We start from the raw sequence: 17,247 nt of genomic DNA, 5'->3' as shown, positions 1-17,247 counted from the left end.
TCGAAGAAGAATTGTGCATGGGTTAAGCTAGAAAACTGCTGCATTGTCCCATTCCTGCTAATATTTCAGCAACCATGTCTTCAGCTCAGCATCTCAGAGAGTTTATCAGAGAGAGACTAACTGCTGCTGCTCAAGAAATCTTCACCGAGGTTGAAAAAACCATCATTTGCTACGAGGAAGAGCTCGATGCTCAGCGCAGGATGATGGGGATCAACTGGAAACCAGAAATTAAGCTACACAGAGTCGGTTCGGAGCTGCAGAGACAAAGTTCTGGTAGGTCTGGATAAAGGTGCTGATGTTTTCACTGAAGACAGCAGAGATCCGTCAGCGGCGATAGTTGCTGCAGCTCCAGCTGCTGCTAAACGGGGCTGAACAGAAACTGCTTTAGCTGCTAGCTACAGAGGCTAGCACAAACGTGTTTATGAGTCAAGCCCCATGACTGATATATGACCCCAATTGTTATTAATGATGGAAATCCGGAATACAAGGTGTAAATGCTTAATTTGTAAACTCATACATGATTTTGTAAGTCAGAGCAGTGGAGAGTATTATGATGGAGACGCGGAGCAAAGGGATGAAACACAATAGGATAATATTTGTTTATTTCTTATATTAATTGAGCCACAGAGGCACTTGCAGGTCCAGCGCTGCAAGTTGCACAGCCCTGATATAGCAGATAAAAACGATAAATCTGCATTTTATTTCATTCTTAGAGTTAAGAAAATAAAGCTGGACTAAGATATCAGTTAGTTCTAGTAAAACAAAATATTTACTGTTATCGCTTCAGTTCAGGGACCCAGACCAGTTCTACAGGGAAATGGGCAAACTGTGTCAAAGTAGAAACATGCAAATGATTTTGTCCAAATCTATATTTCTCAAATGTGTTTAATGAAATATCTCTCTGTCGCTGCTCATTAGTAGTGTGGGACATAGTCAAGTTAAATAGATCAAATGATTCCAACTGATTACAGGAAATTATTTCTTTGCCTTATGTCTCTCAAACATCCAGTTTTCATGAATGCAGTGTCTGATGGTTGCTATGGAGACCTGATGCCTCCCGGATGTTCCTCTTGGCTGCAGTTCTCTTACAGAGAGACCTGGAGATGTGTTGACCTGCTCCACCATCCTCCTCAGTGTGTGGTGTTGAGATAAACTCATCCAGCCTCAACTCTCACACAATCAGTTACTAAACTAAATGTACAGTCAGAGCGATAATGAATAGGTTTCAATGTTAGGCCAGTCCTTTTGATCTTTTCTTGCATCCACTTCCTCTTGAACATCAACACATCTGCCTTTGTTAAGGAAATGATATCTACTCTTTCTTTTTTGAATAGTGGCTTAGAGAAACGCGTCTCTGTCTCATCATATTTATAACCCAGAGAACCAGACTGTCATGTTTCACTAAATTAAATTCCTACACAGTCTGGTCAACATTAAAAAGTGAGGCTAGACATAAGGTTACAAGTGAGATTAAAAACATATTTTTTTAAATGTATTTTGAGATCTTCAATGGTATGAATGCCTGAAAATTAAACATTAAATTGGAAATAAAAAATATGTATGAAACTGTTCTTCTAGATTAAAATCTGAATGTATTTGAAATCTTTTAAACATTTTTGCCATGTCAGCAAATTAATGTGGAGGACACGTCACCTGCTTTTTAGTTAAAATCTACAAACTAATTTTATATGAACTATATGTTGCTTACAGACCAGAATCTCCAGGAAAGTTCAGGCTGATCCATGAGATAGTCATCAATTAAATTATATTAATGATGTCATCCTTTGTTCCCACAGACCTCCAACAGCCAAGTGTCTCCAGTGAGGAAGAAGCTTCTGCCATCCAACAAGTCTGTAGCCTGGCAAGTAGGTCCAGTCAGGATCAGAAAGAAGCAGAACATCAGTGGACTGAAGAGGTACAGATGGAACCAGAACCAAAATGGATTAAAGAAGAAGTGAATGTACCAGAACCTAACTGGATTAAAGAGGAAGAGAACGAACCACAACCTGCACTGCTCAAACATGAGGAATTGGATTATCCACTAACAAATGTAAAAAAAGAGGAGTTAGATTGTTCAGTGCTTCAACATGAACAGCAGCCACCAGAACATTTACCAACTGGACAGGACCAGAAGAACCTCTGCAGCAGTCAGGAGGGAGAGCAGCTTGTCCAGAAGCAGTTTGCTGCTTTGATTGAGACTTCTACTCTTCAGGAAGATGATATGAATGAAGAAGAGAGAAGAACAGAGCAGCTTTCCCTTCATATCTCTCCACTGGTTGAGAGCAAAGATCAGGAAGGAAGCAGCTCCTCTGTGTCAGAGAGTAAGTCTGGTACCAGTACAAAAAAAAAATCTTTCAAATGTGACATTTGTGGGAGATGTTACCCACAACAGAGTCATTTTTTAAACCATTACAGAACTCACACTGGTGAGAGACGTTTTTCATGCCAATCATGTGGAAAAGGTTTTTCTCATATTAGTCATTTTTATCATCACAAGAAAATTCATACAGGTGAGAGGCCTTTTTCATGTGAAACATGTGGAAAAAGTTTCTCTAATATGAGAAATGTAATTCGTCACAAGAAAATTCATACAGGTGAGAGGCCTTTTTCATGTGAAACATGTGGAAAAAGTTTCTCTAATATGAGAAATGTAATTCGTCACAAGAAAATTCATACAGGTGAGAGGCCTTTTTCATGCCAGTCTTGTGGAAAATGTTTCTCTCGAATAAGTACTTTAAATGACCACAAGAAAATTCATACGGGGGAGAGACCTTTTTCATGCCAATCATGTGGAAAGAGTTTCTCTCAACGTAGTGATTTAAATCGTCACAAGAAAACTCATACGGGGGAGAGACCTTTTTCATGCCAATCATGTGGAAAGAGTTTCTCTCAAATTAGTGATTTAAATCGTCACAAGAAAACTCATACTGGGGAGAGGCCTTTTTCATGCCAGTCTTGTGGAAGAAGGTTTGCTCGAAGTAGTACTTTAAATGACCACAAGAAAATTCATACTGGGGAGAAGCCTTTTTCATGCCTGTCATGTGGAAAACGTTTCATTCGAATTAGTCATTTAAATGCCCACAAAATAAGTCATACAGGTGAGAAGGGTTTTCACGATTAACAATAAATCAATCAGCAGTACATAAATATGAGCTTAATAATAAAATGATGGCTATAATATTACTTCTTTGTTTTCATCGTCTCTCCTTCTACAAAGAAACTGGATGAGAAAAAGTTTCACTCCCGTGCCTCCTGCTATTCCCTCCCCTCTCGTTTTATTGGTAGCGGCAAAATACACAGGGAGCTAAAAGTGTAAATTTTCTTCCACTCTGGCTGAACTGAACACCTGGCACAAGATAGCGATGATAACAAAAGATGAAAGGTTTCCAACTTTCTTGCATAGCGTCTATAGGTGTATGAGCTAGAAATGTCACATGCATGAATTGTGTCTTTTGCTCAGCTGGATGAGAGCTAGCGACTCTCTTCTCACCCCGCAATCTCCATAAGAGGGAGAAGCGCCGTCTCCTGTCGTCGTGTGACCATTACTTCAGTTACCTGCTGGGCTCCTTGTCTCCTACCACACAGTGTAGCATAAAGCCTGGTGAGGAGGAGCAAGAGGTCTGGGAGCCTCTTGGATTCAAACTACAGTCTATCCATGTTTCTTATAGACAAAGTTACTGATAAAGAGAAACCCTTCCATTTGTCCTTTTCTTTTTTTTCTCTTTGAAAACCTGGATGTTATTTTCTTGACTGCATTGTTCCAGTCAGTCGTTGTAGTCTTTGGCTGCTGCTGAACACTGTTGCCTACAAGTTCACTAAGCAGGAGCAAACCATTTAATACAGATCCACAGGGCTGTTCAGTAAATATGGATCTTTGCTTTTTGATCTGGGAATGGTAACTTTTAATTTTTACTGCTAAAAACAAGTAAAACAAAAAATTATATTATAGACAGAGGCAGTAATATTTTTTCTATTTATATAAAAATGAACCCCTGTAAAAATTTGTGCTGATGGGATGTATTAAACAACTTCACAACTGCAACATATGGTGCAATTAGATATTTCTAACATTTTTAACTATTAGTCATTGTTTATCTGCCTTGTGATTATTTTTACTTGATGATTTGTGTATTTATTTTTATTTCTAAATTGGATGGACTACTTTTTGTCTCGTAATAAAGATTTATGAATTAATACTAAGTTGTTTCTTTAACCTGTTTTCCGGCAGTCCACACTCCATTACAGTCGGGGGCGGTATTGCACCAATTTCCTTGTTTGCTAATTTCCGAAAACATCGAAGAAGAATTGTGCATGGGTTAAGCTAGAAAACTGCTGCATTGTCCCATTCCTGCTAATATTTCAGCAACCATGTCTTCAGCTCAGCATCTCAGAGAGTTTATCAGAGAGAGACTAACTGCTGCTGCTCAAGAAATCTTCACCGAGGTTGAAAAAACCATCATTTGCTACGAGGAAGAGCTCGATGCTCAGCGCAGGATGATGGGGATCAACTGGAAACCAGAAATTAAGCTACACAGAGTCGGTTCGGAGCTGCAGAGACAAAGTTCTGGTAGGTCTGGATAAAGGTGCTGATGTTTTCACTGAAGACAGCAGAGATCCGTCAGCGGCGATAGTTGCTGCAGCTCCAGCTGCTGCTAAACGGGGCTGAACAGAAACTGCTTTAGCTGCTAGCTACAGAGGCTAGCACAAACGTGTTTATGAGTCAAGCCCCATGACTGATATATGACCCCAATTGTTATGAATGATGGAAATCCGGAATAAAAGGTGTAAATGCTTAATTTGTAAACTCATACATGACTTTGTAAGTCAGAGCAGTGGAGAGTATTATGATGGAGACGCGGAACAAAGAGATGAAACACAATAGGAGAATATTTGTTTGTTTCTTATATTAATTGAGCCACAGAGGCACTTGCAGGTCCAGCGCTGCAAGTTGCACAGCCCTGATATAGCAGATAAAAACGATAAATCTGCATTTTATTTCATTCTTGAAGTTAAGAAAATAAAGCTGGACTAAGATATCAGTTAGTTCTAGTTAAACAAAATATTTACTGTTATCGCTTCAGTTCAGGGACCCAGACCAGTTCTACAGGGAAATGGGCAAACTGTGTCAAAGTAGAAACATGCAAATGATTTTGTCCAAATCTATTGTTAAGAAAAATGATTATTTTGGTGTTTAATACAGTTAATCTACGACATGTGTAACAGTTATATACAATACTCTTATTTGGAACAGGTCTCGTCTGAGATGCGGTAGACAGGCAGGCAGGGCCCTTTTTTCCTTCCCCATTGACACAACAGAGCAATAAATTTGCATTCCAATGGGAGTGGGGGCTACGGAGGGGTCTGTGAAATCTCATATTAAGACGTTTGGCGCCAGGGATCTTCCGTATCAGGCAGCGATGGGCACGAAGTGGTCCGCCCTCTTACTTAGATAAAAAAAACAGACACCTTTCCCATGATGAGGGGACTGTCCAAGTTTTCTGAGTCCCTACGGAGTTTCTAATAGGTCAAAGAACGGAACGCCTTGACTGCATATATTAAATAGGGAAACACCTTTTTCATTTAAAAAGTACAGGTCAGCAAGCAAACGGAGAGTTTTTTTCCATCTTTTTACTCCACGTGGGCGCCTTTGTCTGTCTTATGTGTTTCGTGTGTCTTCCCTTGTGTGTCTTATTTTTATGAGAAAATGCATATCTCTGTTCCTCTGCAGCTTTGTTGTCGATTGCTTTGTGCACGGAGAGCGTCACTCGCCAAGGACTCGGAAGATCCCGGGCAAGATTAAAGAGGAAAAGAGCCAAACGTTTTGTCCAACGCTAGCATAAAATGATCCTCTTTTTTAATAATTGGGGGCTTCGTCCGGTTCTGGAATCTTGGCGGGTGGCGGTCTCTCCCCGATCGATCCGTCCGGCTCGTGCGGTAAGACGTTTTTTAATTACTCTTTTGTTGTGTGCGGCTGCTCGGAGTTTCGAAGCTGCAGGGGAGGATAGATTTGTTTTTAACAGACTGTGTTGTTTAGAAATTGGATTAAAAGGCTGGAACGTTTGTCTGTGGTAGACTTTGACGAATAGTGTGTGGGACACTTTATGGAATTACGCAGCACAGGGGACCGTGGCGGGTTCAGACGGAGGATTTTGCGCTCCCTCCGCCGTACAAAGGCTGGGTTTATTAATTATGTTCTTTGCCCTGGGAATCAATGACTGGGTCCCTAAAAAATGAATTTTCGTGCGTACAATAGTCTGGGGTAGACTTTGGACATAGCCTGGGGTAGGCTTTAGATTTTGAGGAATAATCTGAGGTAGATTTTGGAAATAGTCTGAGGTAGACTTTGAAAATAGCCTGCCGTAGGTTTTAGGAATCAAGTATTAGTGTGTGGTACACTAGACAGGTCTGGGGTAGACCGACGGATAGAATTTGTGGTAAATTCTTATTATAAGCTTGCGGTAAGTTTTGAGGTTGCATTTTTATTTTTAGCTGGCGCCTTCTTTGTATTTTTGTTTTCCTTCTCCTCTTGTCTTTCTAATTTGTCTATCATTCTGTTTAGTGTTATCTGTCTTTGTCTGTTTGTGGTGTTTTTGAAGCTAGCGGCTCTTCTGTGTGAAGTGTGCGGGCAGAGCTCTGCGTGTGTATCTGCGTGTGTATATGCGTGTGTATCTGTGTGGTCGTGTGTGTGCGCGTGCGCGAGTTCGGGCTGGCTGTGTGTTTGAGCGGAGTGTTAAGTTGTTTGCAAAGCGCTGTTTGCGTGAATGTGACTTCCTTTTGCTGCGTTTTATTGTAAAGTTATTATGGACACTGTGTTGCGACACGTGCTATACGCTATGGTTCGTAGAAGAGTCTTAACGGGAAAGTAGGACGATGGCGACACGTGGTCTTTTAGTTTAAAAATAAATAAATAAATAAAAATAAAAATAACAGTTAAGTAAATTAAACTGGTTCCAGAAAACAAAATTATTGGTTGTGGTTTGATTTTAACATAACTTTGAGATCTCTCTTTTTAAAACGTGCACGGGGAATTAAAAGGTTCCTGACGATTGGAGTTTAAAATTAATTAAATTGACACATGAAAATATGTTAATAAAACATTGGACAATTCCTGAAGCTTCAGTAAATTTCATATAAACTTTAGTAAAATTGATATAAATTACAGTAAAATTTGATAGAATAATGACCACAGACTGACACTTGGGGACTGATGAAATTCTGACTGACTATGAAACCTGGCCAGATGTGTGTTTTGTGTTTTCTGTAACATGTTTTGTGTTTTTGTATTGTGTTGCGATTTATGTTGGTGTGAAAGAGTGTGAGATTGGAGATAAAATACCACTTGGTATTTTATGTCATATAAATATAGAGCAATTTTTTACTGCTGTCCCGTGGTGTTAAATTTCCAGTTTTAGGACACCCTATTTGTTAGACTGGACTAAATTATTAATATTAAGCGATAACAAATTGAAAACAAATTATGGGTTCTCCGGTTAACTAAATGAATAATTAAATAAATAAAGAAAGAAAGAAAGAATAAGCCAAGAAAATTAGGTCACAGAGGATTGTAGAAATGCTGTCTTGGCAAATTAATAGATAAATACACACAAGATTGGGTAGAGAAATAAATAAACTAAAAGTATATAGCATTGATGACTAAAATATTAGCTTAAATGTTAAGTATTCCTTTTAGGCTGATGAGGAAGTAGTGAAATAGAATGAATTACAATGAGTAAAATAGGACTTTTTTTCATGAGTTGAGGATAAGACAAAACGAAGATTTTTAGAGAAACAGGCTCTAACTGTAAGAGGTAATTGTTCAGATAACAACAAACTGCAATATACAACTGACTCTAGATATTTTCACGATCAGTCTTTTTCAAACAGACCAAAACTTTAAGATAGATAAAATATTGTTAAATCTACAGGACTTACGGATAATTAGACAGGATAAATTAGAAGTCACTCTCTTGTTAAATAGAAATTGGTTGAATATAGAAAAGTTTGCTAAAATTTACAAGATTTGTTGTTGAAGGATAACATTAAGTTTGAAATAACTTATTGGTTAATAAAAAACATTATATGGAATTATTGTAGAGAATCAATATTAAACTGTAATAAGAGATGATTAAATAGTGCCTGTAGACAGACGAGAGGGCTGCAAATAACATAAGAAAATTAAGGAAAAAAATAAATAGCACAAAACAAGAAGAAGCGACAAGTATGTTTATTTAGACATGAGACTAATGGAGCCCAAGGAGGAGTTTCAACCACCACTTACAGAAGTTCATCACGGGAGAACAAGCAGCTGTGAGGCAAATCATTGTCTCTCCCATCATTTAAAGTACCTTTTGACAAACTCTCTGAATATAACTTACAATTTTTGTAATGGTACGACAAAAGGGTTTTTAAGTTCAAATTTTACAATTAAAGGAGACTAAAACATATCTGATGCTTTCACTGACAAAGCCTACTAATAAATTTAAAGAATTGGGAGTTCTTCCTGAAATCCTTATTGGCTCTTTTTCCTGCCGTACAAATAGTTCCTCCGAGAGGTGAAAAGGGGGTTTTATGGTGGGCTTAGGAATTTGTTTTATGGTCTGACGATGGAGATTGCTCAGACTGGTGTAGTGACTTTCAAATTTAAATTGTGAAATCTAAAAGTACAAAAGGATTTAATTTTTCTTTTTTCCTAAGGAACATAGAGATTGGCTGTTTAAATTTTAGGGTATTGTTTCACATTATAGATTATAGGAAGGAGTAGAGAGTCTTTTCTCATCACATACGACAGGATTTTTGATGCGGTTTGGTTTCCTAGCTTTAGTGAAACATTTTCTCTTTAAAGTAGATAGTTTAAACAAGCGAATACATAGTGAGTAGGGGTTGAACCAATTAGTCGACTAGTCGACTAGTCGACTCTAGGACGTCTCGCGAGTTTTTACATTTCATGTCGACTAGTCGCAGTCATGTGATTGCCGGTGGTGACAGCCTGTGCTGATCTGACGCACAGTATACGTCACAAGACAGAAGAAAAATAAGTTAATACATTAGTTTAAATGATATGTAGATGGATGCATATTTGTGGTTTTACAGTGTTTTTAAAAGGAGATGGAGTTGCAGCTGCAGTCCACTACAAAACACAAGCCGTCTAAAACTCGCCCCCTTCCCGCTAAGGATGTCACTTAGCCGCTCGCGAGTGTCTTTGTCACGACGATCTAACTAATACATTATGATGTTATGTTGCTGATTAAATAAAGATCTGTGGTAATGACAGCTGCTGATTAAATAAAAGCCTGTAGTTGGTAATGACAGTGTATACTTGTCTGACATATATATAGCCGTGAGTTCGGGCTAAGAATGACACTTCGTGCTTAGAAGCGTCATCAGATCTGCTGTCAGAGTGTATAACACTCTGACAGCTGATCTGACAGAACACTGGCTACAAAATGGCGTCTTCAAAACAGATCGAGGACAAAACCCGCATCTTGTCAAACAGGTAGAAATTACTGGGTCCTTGTATGACAATGTGCTCTTAGCGAACTCTTAGCGAAGAGAATATTGACAGCGAGTGAACTTTATTTACCCCTCCGGCCCCCGTGCCACCTCTTTTTATTGTTTTTACATGCCATCTAAAAGATGTGCGTTTCCTTTTGAATGTTGGTTTCCCAGCAACTTATTATTTATCATAAACTATCCCGATGTTTTGTTGTTTCACTTGTTGCTGTTCTGTATAAATGCCGTATTTTTCCGTGAAAACGGGTAATAAAGCCTCTACGTTACTCCAAAGCTTTGCGTCTTGCGTTGCTATGACGTCACAACGACTAGTCAACTCGACATCGACTCGACTTTTATCATGTTGACGTTGACTAGAAAAATATCTTAAATCGTTCAATCTGCTGAGTCAGCAGAGCTTCCTGCCGCGCATCGGGCGGAGGAGAAGCAGGTGGTTTCGTTGAATTCAGCTGTAACCAAACGGGATCCGTTCATAACAAGTTCGGCTTGTGATGTTCCAAAAGCTCCATGTAGTCCGTGTGATCATTTGACTCCTATAGTAACTATCCAGAGATCATCAGCATCAGCCAGTGTTTAGAAAAAAAAAGTCAGACCCGACTTTGTGCAACAAACTTTTCTCCGCTGCTCACGAAGAATCTCCATAATAGACTTAGTAAAAGCAGGAGAAGGAGAGAGTGTGTGTGTGTGTGTGTGTGTGTGTGTGTGGGGGGGGCAATATTTGCCGTGAAAATAGCTAATAAAGCCTCCAAGTAGTTGTGAAGGGTTTTTGCGCTTACGTCACTATGACGTCACCGCGACTAGTCGACATCGACTCGACTATTATCATGATGTAGTCGACCTTAAAAAATATGTAGTCGTTCAACCCCTAATAGTGAGTACGGAATAATGTGGAAAATGTTAAATATAAGTTTTTAGCGTCAAAACACTGAGTCGACTGTCACACGCTGACACTCTTGGTAATGATTTTCTGGTTTCCTTTCATATTACTTTATATAGTGAGTAGTGAGTAGTTTAGATTTTTATCTTTAAATTGTTTTCATTAGTCTGACTCTTTAGTTGGCTATTTGTTGTGCACTCATTTAGTTAACTTTAAGTGTCAGTTCTTCTATATTTTGTTAAATATCACGAATTCATTTTTGAGTTACCAGTTTCCTCTCATTTTGCTCCGAAAGGGGGAGGGGGAAATTTGATCTTTAGTTTACTTTCTTTTCATTTGTAGATTTAGTGATATACTGACCAGTATTTGTTAGGATTTTGTGTTTAATTACCCCTTAGTGTGTTAATGGTCTGATCAGCCGTTATCTAAGTTCCCCTCATGTCTTGTTAGGTCAGTTTGTGCTTACGTCGTTCTGTTACTACCTGTGTTGTTTTTTGTTATGTTGATTTCAGTAGGGGCCCAATTTATTATTTTTGGATTTTCTTTGTTAACTGTGTTTGAATTTTTTTTTTTTTTCTTCAACGTCTCTCTGGCTCGTTTATGCATAACCTTCACTGAGTTTTAATTGGTAAACACGTTTTGTCAAACACTGCTGAATGTTTTTGAGAAGCTTCTACAATGAATTATTTGGAAATCACGAGAGTAAAATTGAATACTGAGTTTTAAAACTGTAATGTGAAATGTTTTTTGAAAATTGCAATCTTGAAGGTTTAAAGCATGCTATAATAAATTGTTCTGTTTGTTTTGAAATGTTTGCCTGTTAGGACGGGGGCAGCATTGAATATGGGTGGATTTTTCTCAGCTAAAATAATAACCCTGTTTCATCAACATCGTTATTTCACATACTAGAAATAATGATACATTAGTCAGTAATGTATCAAAGGGGGAGAAGATGCATGGGTTCATCTTTTATAATACTTAAACAAATTTTTGAGGAACATGTCTGATCTGTGCTACACATAAAAGTGAAAGGAAAATATTCTCTGGTAATATATGTGCTTATTTTAAATAGGTTTGAGTTGTTCTCCATTAAAAGATTTTCTGACAATGGGCTAACATATTTTGAGAAAATAGATAAATTTATAGTGATAATGAAGCATATTTTGGTTAATTAACTTGGGAAAATAATTATAGAAATTACAAATATTATTGTGTCAGCCATTTTCAGAGCATTAATTTAATGGAGCATGAATGTTTTAAGAAATGTTTTGAAGAATCTGTTCTTGATTAAAGTTATCACTAATCACTAAAAGTACACAGGCGGGATTATAATGATTTTTCTAAACTTGATTTTGATTTTTTGATTTACATCCATTTAAAACGATTTTGAATAAAACTTTAAATTCGACGACAAGTAAAAGCCGAGGTAAAAATTGGTATATTTTGAAAATGTTTGGATTTGTTAAGGCATACATTTACATTATAATTTCTCCAGGTCTAACTCTTTTGAATTTTGATTAAGGAACGCATGTAAAATGATTTAGATAAATGACCAATAAGATCTAGTTTGTTCTATAAAAGTAATTTAAATGGGACAGTTTAATTCACAGCGATTTTCATTTTTGATGGTAAATGTAAGCTTTACAACTACATTTTTAGGTTTTTGTGTTTGTTTTGTTTCGTTTGTTTGATCCTATTTTTACAAGATTGGTTTAAGAAAAGATCTGCATTTGTTTAACATTCTGGGAAAACGTTATTTTGGAAACATGTCTTTTGAAGCAAATGATTACAGGGTTTTGGTATTTTTCATCGGTTGGAGCTATAGTATATAATAATAGCAACGTACATTGAAGGGATCACATCCACCATTTGATGAGCAGAATTGGACAAACTAGGAGATAAGGTTTCAAGTGATGTGTTGCTCATGGTTTTACACGCAGACTGCCCTGGAGTCCGAGCTCCAGGTGGGACTTTGGACTCTGTCACACAAGCTGTTGTCATGCGAGGCGGGGGTGGGGCTGCTTGGAGAAGCGGCTTCACACTATTTCGAAGATAGCAGCCACAGAGTCACGAGCGGTGGAGGATTCACTCTGACACGGGGTGACTTTAAGATGTTTGTGTTGAATACACAAAATGAATGATGCTTTTGGAAAATCTGATCTCTGTTTGTCGTTTCAGTTTGCAGCCGTTTTCCTGGTGCCCTGTGGATGTGGTCTCATTCAAAATCTGCGTTCTTTGATAAAAAGGATTAAAATAGTTCCTCTGATGGGAAGTGACAAAACAAATTTATTTTTGGGTGAAACCATCGTTTGATTATGCTGACAGTAATGAAGATGATATTAAAGAATGTTGTAATTGTGTTTCTGATGCTAATGAAATTCATGTTGAAACAAAATGTCTGTTTAATAACCTGTGACAGGTCGCTTCACGAGATTTAGTTTCCTCACGAGGAGATTTCATTTTCTCCTTGACATCTCTCTGTAATATTGACCTAATAATCCCATTTTCAGTGAGCAACGGACGCTCAGGTGGAAGCCTGAGGTTTCCGACCGAAGAAGATCAAGCTGCAAGAGGATTATCATAAACTTTTATTGCGTGTTTTTTCGTTCGTTGTGAACTCTGAAAAGGACTGTCGTTTTGTTTTTTGCGCGCATTTTTTGAACAATTCCTGACGAAGACTTCATATTTTTTTGAGAGACTGTCGATGGACATTTAAAAAAAAAAAACAGAAAAGACGTGCAGCAGATTGTAATTTTGTGTGTTTCTTGGTTCGACGTTTGTAATTTTGTGATGAATGTTGTCTTTGAAGTTGCAGAGCATTTCTTACTAGTTTTTTATATGTATGTCCCTGCTTTATGTTTTATGGTATACTTTGGGTTTTTGGTTTGTCTTGTGTTTTGGTTGTATTGTGATAATTTTGTTTTATGATTTTACGTTTTTAAGGATAAGTCTTTCTACACCTTGGGTTTTGTTTCAAAGGGGGATTGTATGTAATTAGGGTACGTCACTCTTTTGTCTTTTTATTTTTCGGTTTTTTCGTTTTTTCATACATAGTTTTGGTTCTGTATTAGAAGGCTTAATCAATTTTTATTGAGGTCTTTTGATTAAGACCTCAAAAGGGGGATTGTTACGAAAAATGATTATTTTGGTGTTTAATACAGTTAATCTACGACATGTGTAACAGTTATATACAATACTCTTATTTGGAACAGGTCTCGTCTGAGATGCGGTAGACAGGCAGGCAGGGCCCTTTTTTCCTTCCCCATTGACACAACAGAGCAATAAATTTGCATTCCAATGGGAGTGGGGGCTACGGAGGGGTCTGTGAAATCTCATCTTAAGACGTTTGGCGCCAGGGATCTTCCGTATCAGGCAGCGATGGGCACGAAGTGGTCCGCCCTCTTACTTAGATAAAAAAAACAGACACCTTTCCCATGATGAGGGGACTGTCCAAGTTTTCTGAGTCCCTACGGAGTTTCTAATAGGTCAAAGAACGGAACGCCTTGACTGCATATATTAAATAGGGAAACACCTTTTTCATTTAAAAAGTACAGGTCAGCAAGCAAACGGAGAGTTTTTTTCCATCTTTTTACTCCACGTGGGCGCCTTTGTCTGTCTTATGTGTTTCGTGTGTCTTCCCTTGTGTGTCTTATTTTTATGAGAAAATGCATATCTCTGTTCCTCTGCAGCTTTGTTGTCGATTGCTTTGTATGAGATTAAACTCTGTGATCTGTGACGTCAACACGTTTTGTTGTTGTTTCGTTTTACCAGCACGCGGTCGCTGCACGTCGCTGCACGGAGAGCGTCACTCGCCAAGGACTCGGAAGATCCCGGGCAAGATTAAAGAGGAAAAGAGCCAAACGTTTTGTCCAACGCTAGCATAAAATGATCCTCTTTTTTAATACTATATTTCTCAAAATGTGTTTAATGAAATATCTCTCTGTCGCTGCTCATTAGTAGTGTGGGACATAGTCAAGTTAAATAGATCAAATGATTCCAACTGATTACAGGAAATTATTTCTTTGCCTTATGTCTCTCAAACATCCAGTTTTCATGAATGCAGTGTCTGATGGTTGCTATGGAGACCTGATGCCTCCAGGATGTTCCTCTTGGCTGCAGTTCTCTTACAGAGAGACCTGGAGATGTGTTGACCTGCTCCACCATCCTCCTCAGTGTGTGGTGTTGAGATAAACTCATCCAGCCTCAACTCTCACACAATCAGTTACTAAACTAAATGTACAGTCAGAGCGATAATGAATAGGTTTCAATGTTAGGCCAGTCCTTTTGATCTTTTCTTGCATCCACTTCCTCTTGAACATCAACACATCTGCCTTTGTTAAGGAAATGATGTCTACTCTTTCTTTTTTGAATAGTGGCTTAGAGAAACGCGTCTCTGTCTCATCATATTTATAACCCAGAGAACCAGACTGTCATGTTTTACTAAATTAAATTCCTACACAGTCTGGTCAACATTAAAAAGTGAGGCTAGACATAAGGTTACAAGTGAGATTAAAAACATATTTTGTTAATGTATTTTGAGATCTTCAATGGTATGAATGCCTGAAAATTAAACATTAAATTGTAAATAAAAAATATGTATGAAACTGTTCTTCTAGATTAAAATCTGAATGTATTTGAAATCTTTTAAACATTTTTGCCATGTCAGCAAATTAATGTGGAGGACACGTCACCTGCTTTTTAGTTAAAATCTACAAACTAATTTTATATGAACTATATGATGCTTACAGACCAGAATCTCCAGGAAAGTTCAGGCTGATCCATGAGATAGTCATCAATTAAATTATATTAATGATGTCATCCTTTGTTCCCACAGACCTCCAACAGCCAAGTGTCTCCAATGAGGAAGAAGCTTCTGCCATCCAACAAGTCTGTAGCCTGGCAAGTAGGTCCAGTCAGGATCAGAAAGAAGCAGAACATCAGTGGACTGAAGAGGTACAGATGGAACCAGAACCAAAATGGATTAAAGAAGAAGTGAACGAACCACAACCTGCACTGCTCAAATATGAGGAATTGGATTATCCACTAACAAATGTAAAAAAAGAGGAGTTAGATTGTTTAGTGCTTCAACATGAACAGCAGCCACCAGAACATTTACCAACTGGACAGGACCAGAAGAACCTCTGCAGCAGTCAGGAGGGAGAGCAGCTTGTCCAGAAGCAGTTTGCTGCTTTGACTGAGACTTCTACTCTTCAGGAAGATGATATGAATGAAGAAGAGAGAACAGAGCAGCTTTCCCTTCATATCTCTCCACTGGTTGAGAGCAAAGATCAGGAAGGAAGCAGCTCCTCTGTGTCAGAGAGTCAGTCTGGTACCAGTACAAAAAAAAGATCTTTCAAATGTGACATTTGTGGGAGATGTTTCCCACAACAGAGTAATTTTTTAAACCATTACAGAACTCACACTGGTGAGAGACCTTTTTCATGCCAATCATGTGGAAAAGGTTTTTCTCATATTAGTAATTTTTATCGTCACAAGAAAATTCATACTGGGGAGAAACCTTTTTTATGCCAATCATGCGGAACGAGTTTCTCTCAACATAGTCATCTAAATGACCACAAGAAAATTCATACAGGTGAGAAGCCTTTTTCATGCCAGTCATGCGGAAAGAATTTCACTCGTCTTAGCAACTTAAATCGTCACAAGAAAAGTCATACAGGTGAGAAGGGTTTTCACGATAAACAATAAATCAATCAACACTAAATAAATATGAGCTTAATAATAAAATGATGGCTATAATATTACTTCTTTGTTTTCATCGTCTCTCCTTCTACAAAGAAACTGGATGAGAAAAAGTTTCACTCCCGTGCCTCCTGCTATTCCCTGCCCTCTCATTTTATTGGTAGCGGCTAAACACACAGGAAGCTAAAAGCGTCAATTTTCTTCCACTCTGGCTGAACCGAACACCTGGCACACGATAGCGATGATAACAACAAAAGATGAAAGGTTTCCAACTTTCTTGCATAGCGTCTATAGGTGTATGAGCTAGAAATGTCACATGCATAAATTGTGTCTTTTGCTCAGCTGGATGAGAGCTAGCGACTGTTGTCTCACTACGCAATCTCCATAAGAGGGAGAAGCGCCGTCTCCTGTCATCGTGTGACCATTACTTCAGTTACCTGCTGGGCTCCTTGTCTCCTACCACACAGTGTAGCATAAAGCCTGGTGAGGAGGAGCAAGAGGTCTGGGAGCCTCTTGGATTCAAACTACAGTCTATCCATGTTTCTTATAGACAAAGTTACTGATAAAGAGAAACCCTTTCATTTGTCCTTTTCTTTTTTTCTCTTCTTTGAAAACCTGGATGTTATTTTCTTGACTGCATTGTTCCAGTCAGTCGTTGTAGTCTTTGGCTGCTGCTGAACACTGTTGCCTACAAGTTCACTAAGCAGGAGCAAACCATTTAATACAGATCCACAGGGCTGTTCAGTAAATATGGATCTTTGCTTTTTGATCTGGGAATGGTAACTTTTAATTTTTACTGCTAAAAACAAGTAAAACAAAAAATTATATTATAGACAGAGGCAGTAATATTTTTTCTATTTATATAAAATTGAACCCCTGTAAAAATTTGTGCTGATGGGATGTATTAAACAACTTCACAACTGCAACATATGGTGAAATTAGATATTTCTAACATTTTTAACTATTAGTCATTGTTTATCTGCCTTGTGATGTTTTTTACTTGATGATTTGTGTATTTTTTTTTCTAAATTGGATGGACTACATTTTGTCTCGTAATAAAGATTTATGAATTAATACTAAGTTGTTTCTTTTACCTGTTTTTCGGCTGTCCACACTCCACTACAGTCGGGGGCGGTATTGCACCAATTTCCTTGTTTGCT

The 17,247-nt window shown here is 38.0% G+C and overlaps 2 protein-coding genes across 2 annotated transcripts; both read left to right on the top strand.

Moving 5' to 3' along the window:
* LOC111608870 (gastrula zinc finger protein XlCGF26.1-like) lies at positions 1-4,183 on the top strand. Its single transcript, XM_023335341.1, has 2 exons — positions 1-273; positions 1,797-4,183. The coding sequence occupies exons 1-2, from the start codon at positions 75-77 to the stop codon at positions 3,119-3,121; spliced, it is 1,524 nt and encodes a 507-aa protein (XP_023191109.1). The 5' UTR covers positions 1-74; the 3' UTR covers positions 3,122-4,183.
* A 111-nt stretch (positions 4,184-4,294) lies between these two features.
* On the top strand, positions 4,295-17,167 carry LOC111608883 (zinc finger and SCAN domain-containing protein 2-like). Its single transcript, XM_023335380.1, has 2 exons — positions 4,295-4,567; positions 15,222-17,167. The coding sequence occupies exons 1-2, from the start codon at positions 4,369-4,371 to the stop codon at positions 16,091-16,093; spliced, it is 1,071 nt and encodes a 356-aa protein (XP_023191148.1). The 5' UTR covers positions 4,295-4,368; the 3' UTR covers positions 16,094-17,167.
* The last annotated feature ends 80 nt before the right edge of the window (positions 17,168-17,247 follow it).

Source organism: Xiphophorus maculatus, chromosome 6 (assembly GCF_002775205.1).
Source record: "Xiphophorus maculatus strain JP 163 A chromosome 6, X_maculatus-5.0-male, whole genome shotgun sequence".
In the NCBI taxonomy this organism is placed as follows: Eukaryota; Metazoa; Chordata; class Actinopteri; order Cyprinodontiformes; family Poeciliidae; genus Xiphophorus; species Xiphophorus maculatus.
This window is presented reverse-complemented; position numbering and strand designations above follow the sequence as displayed.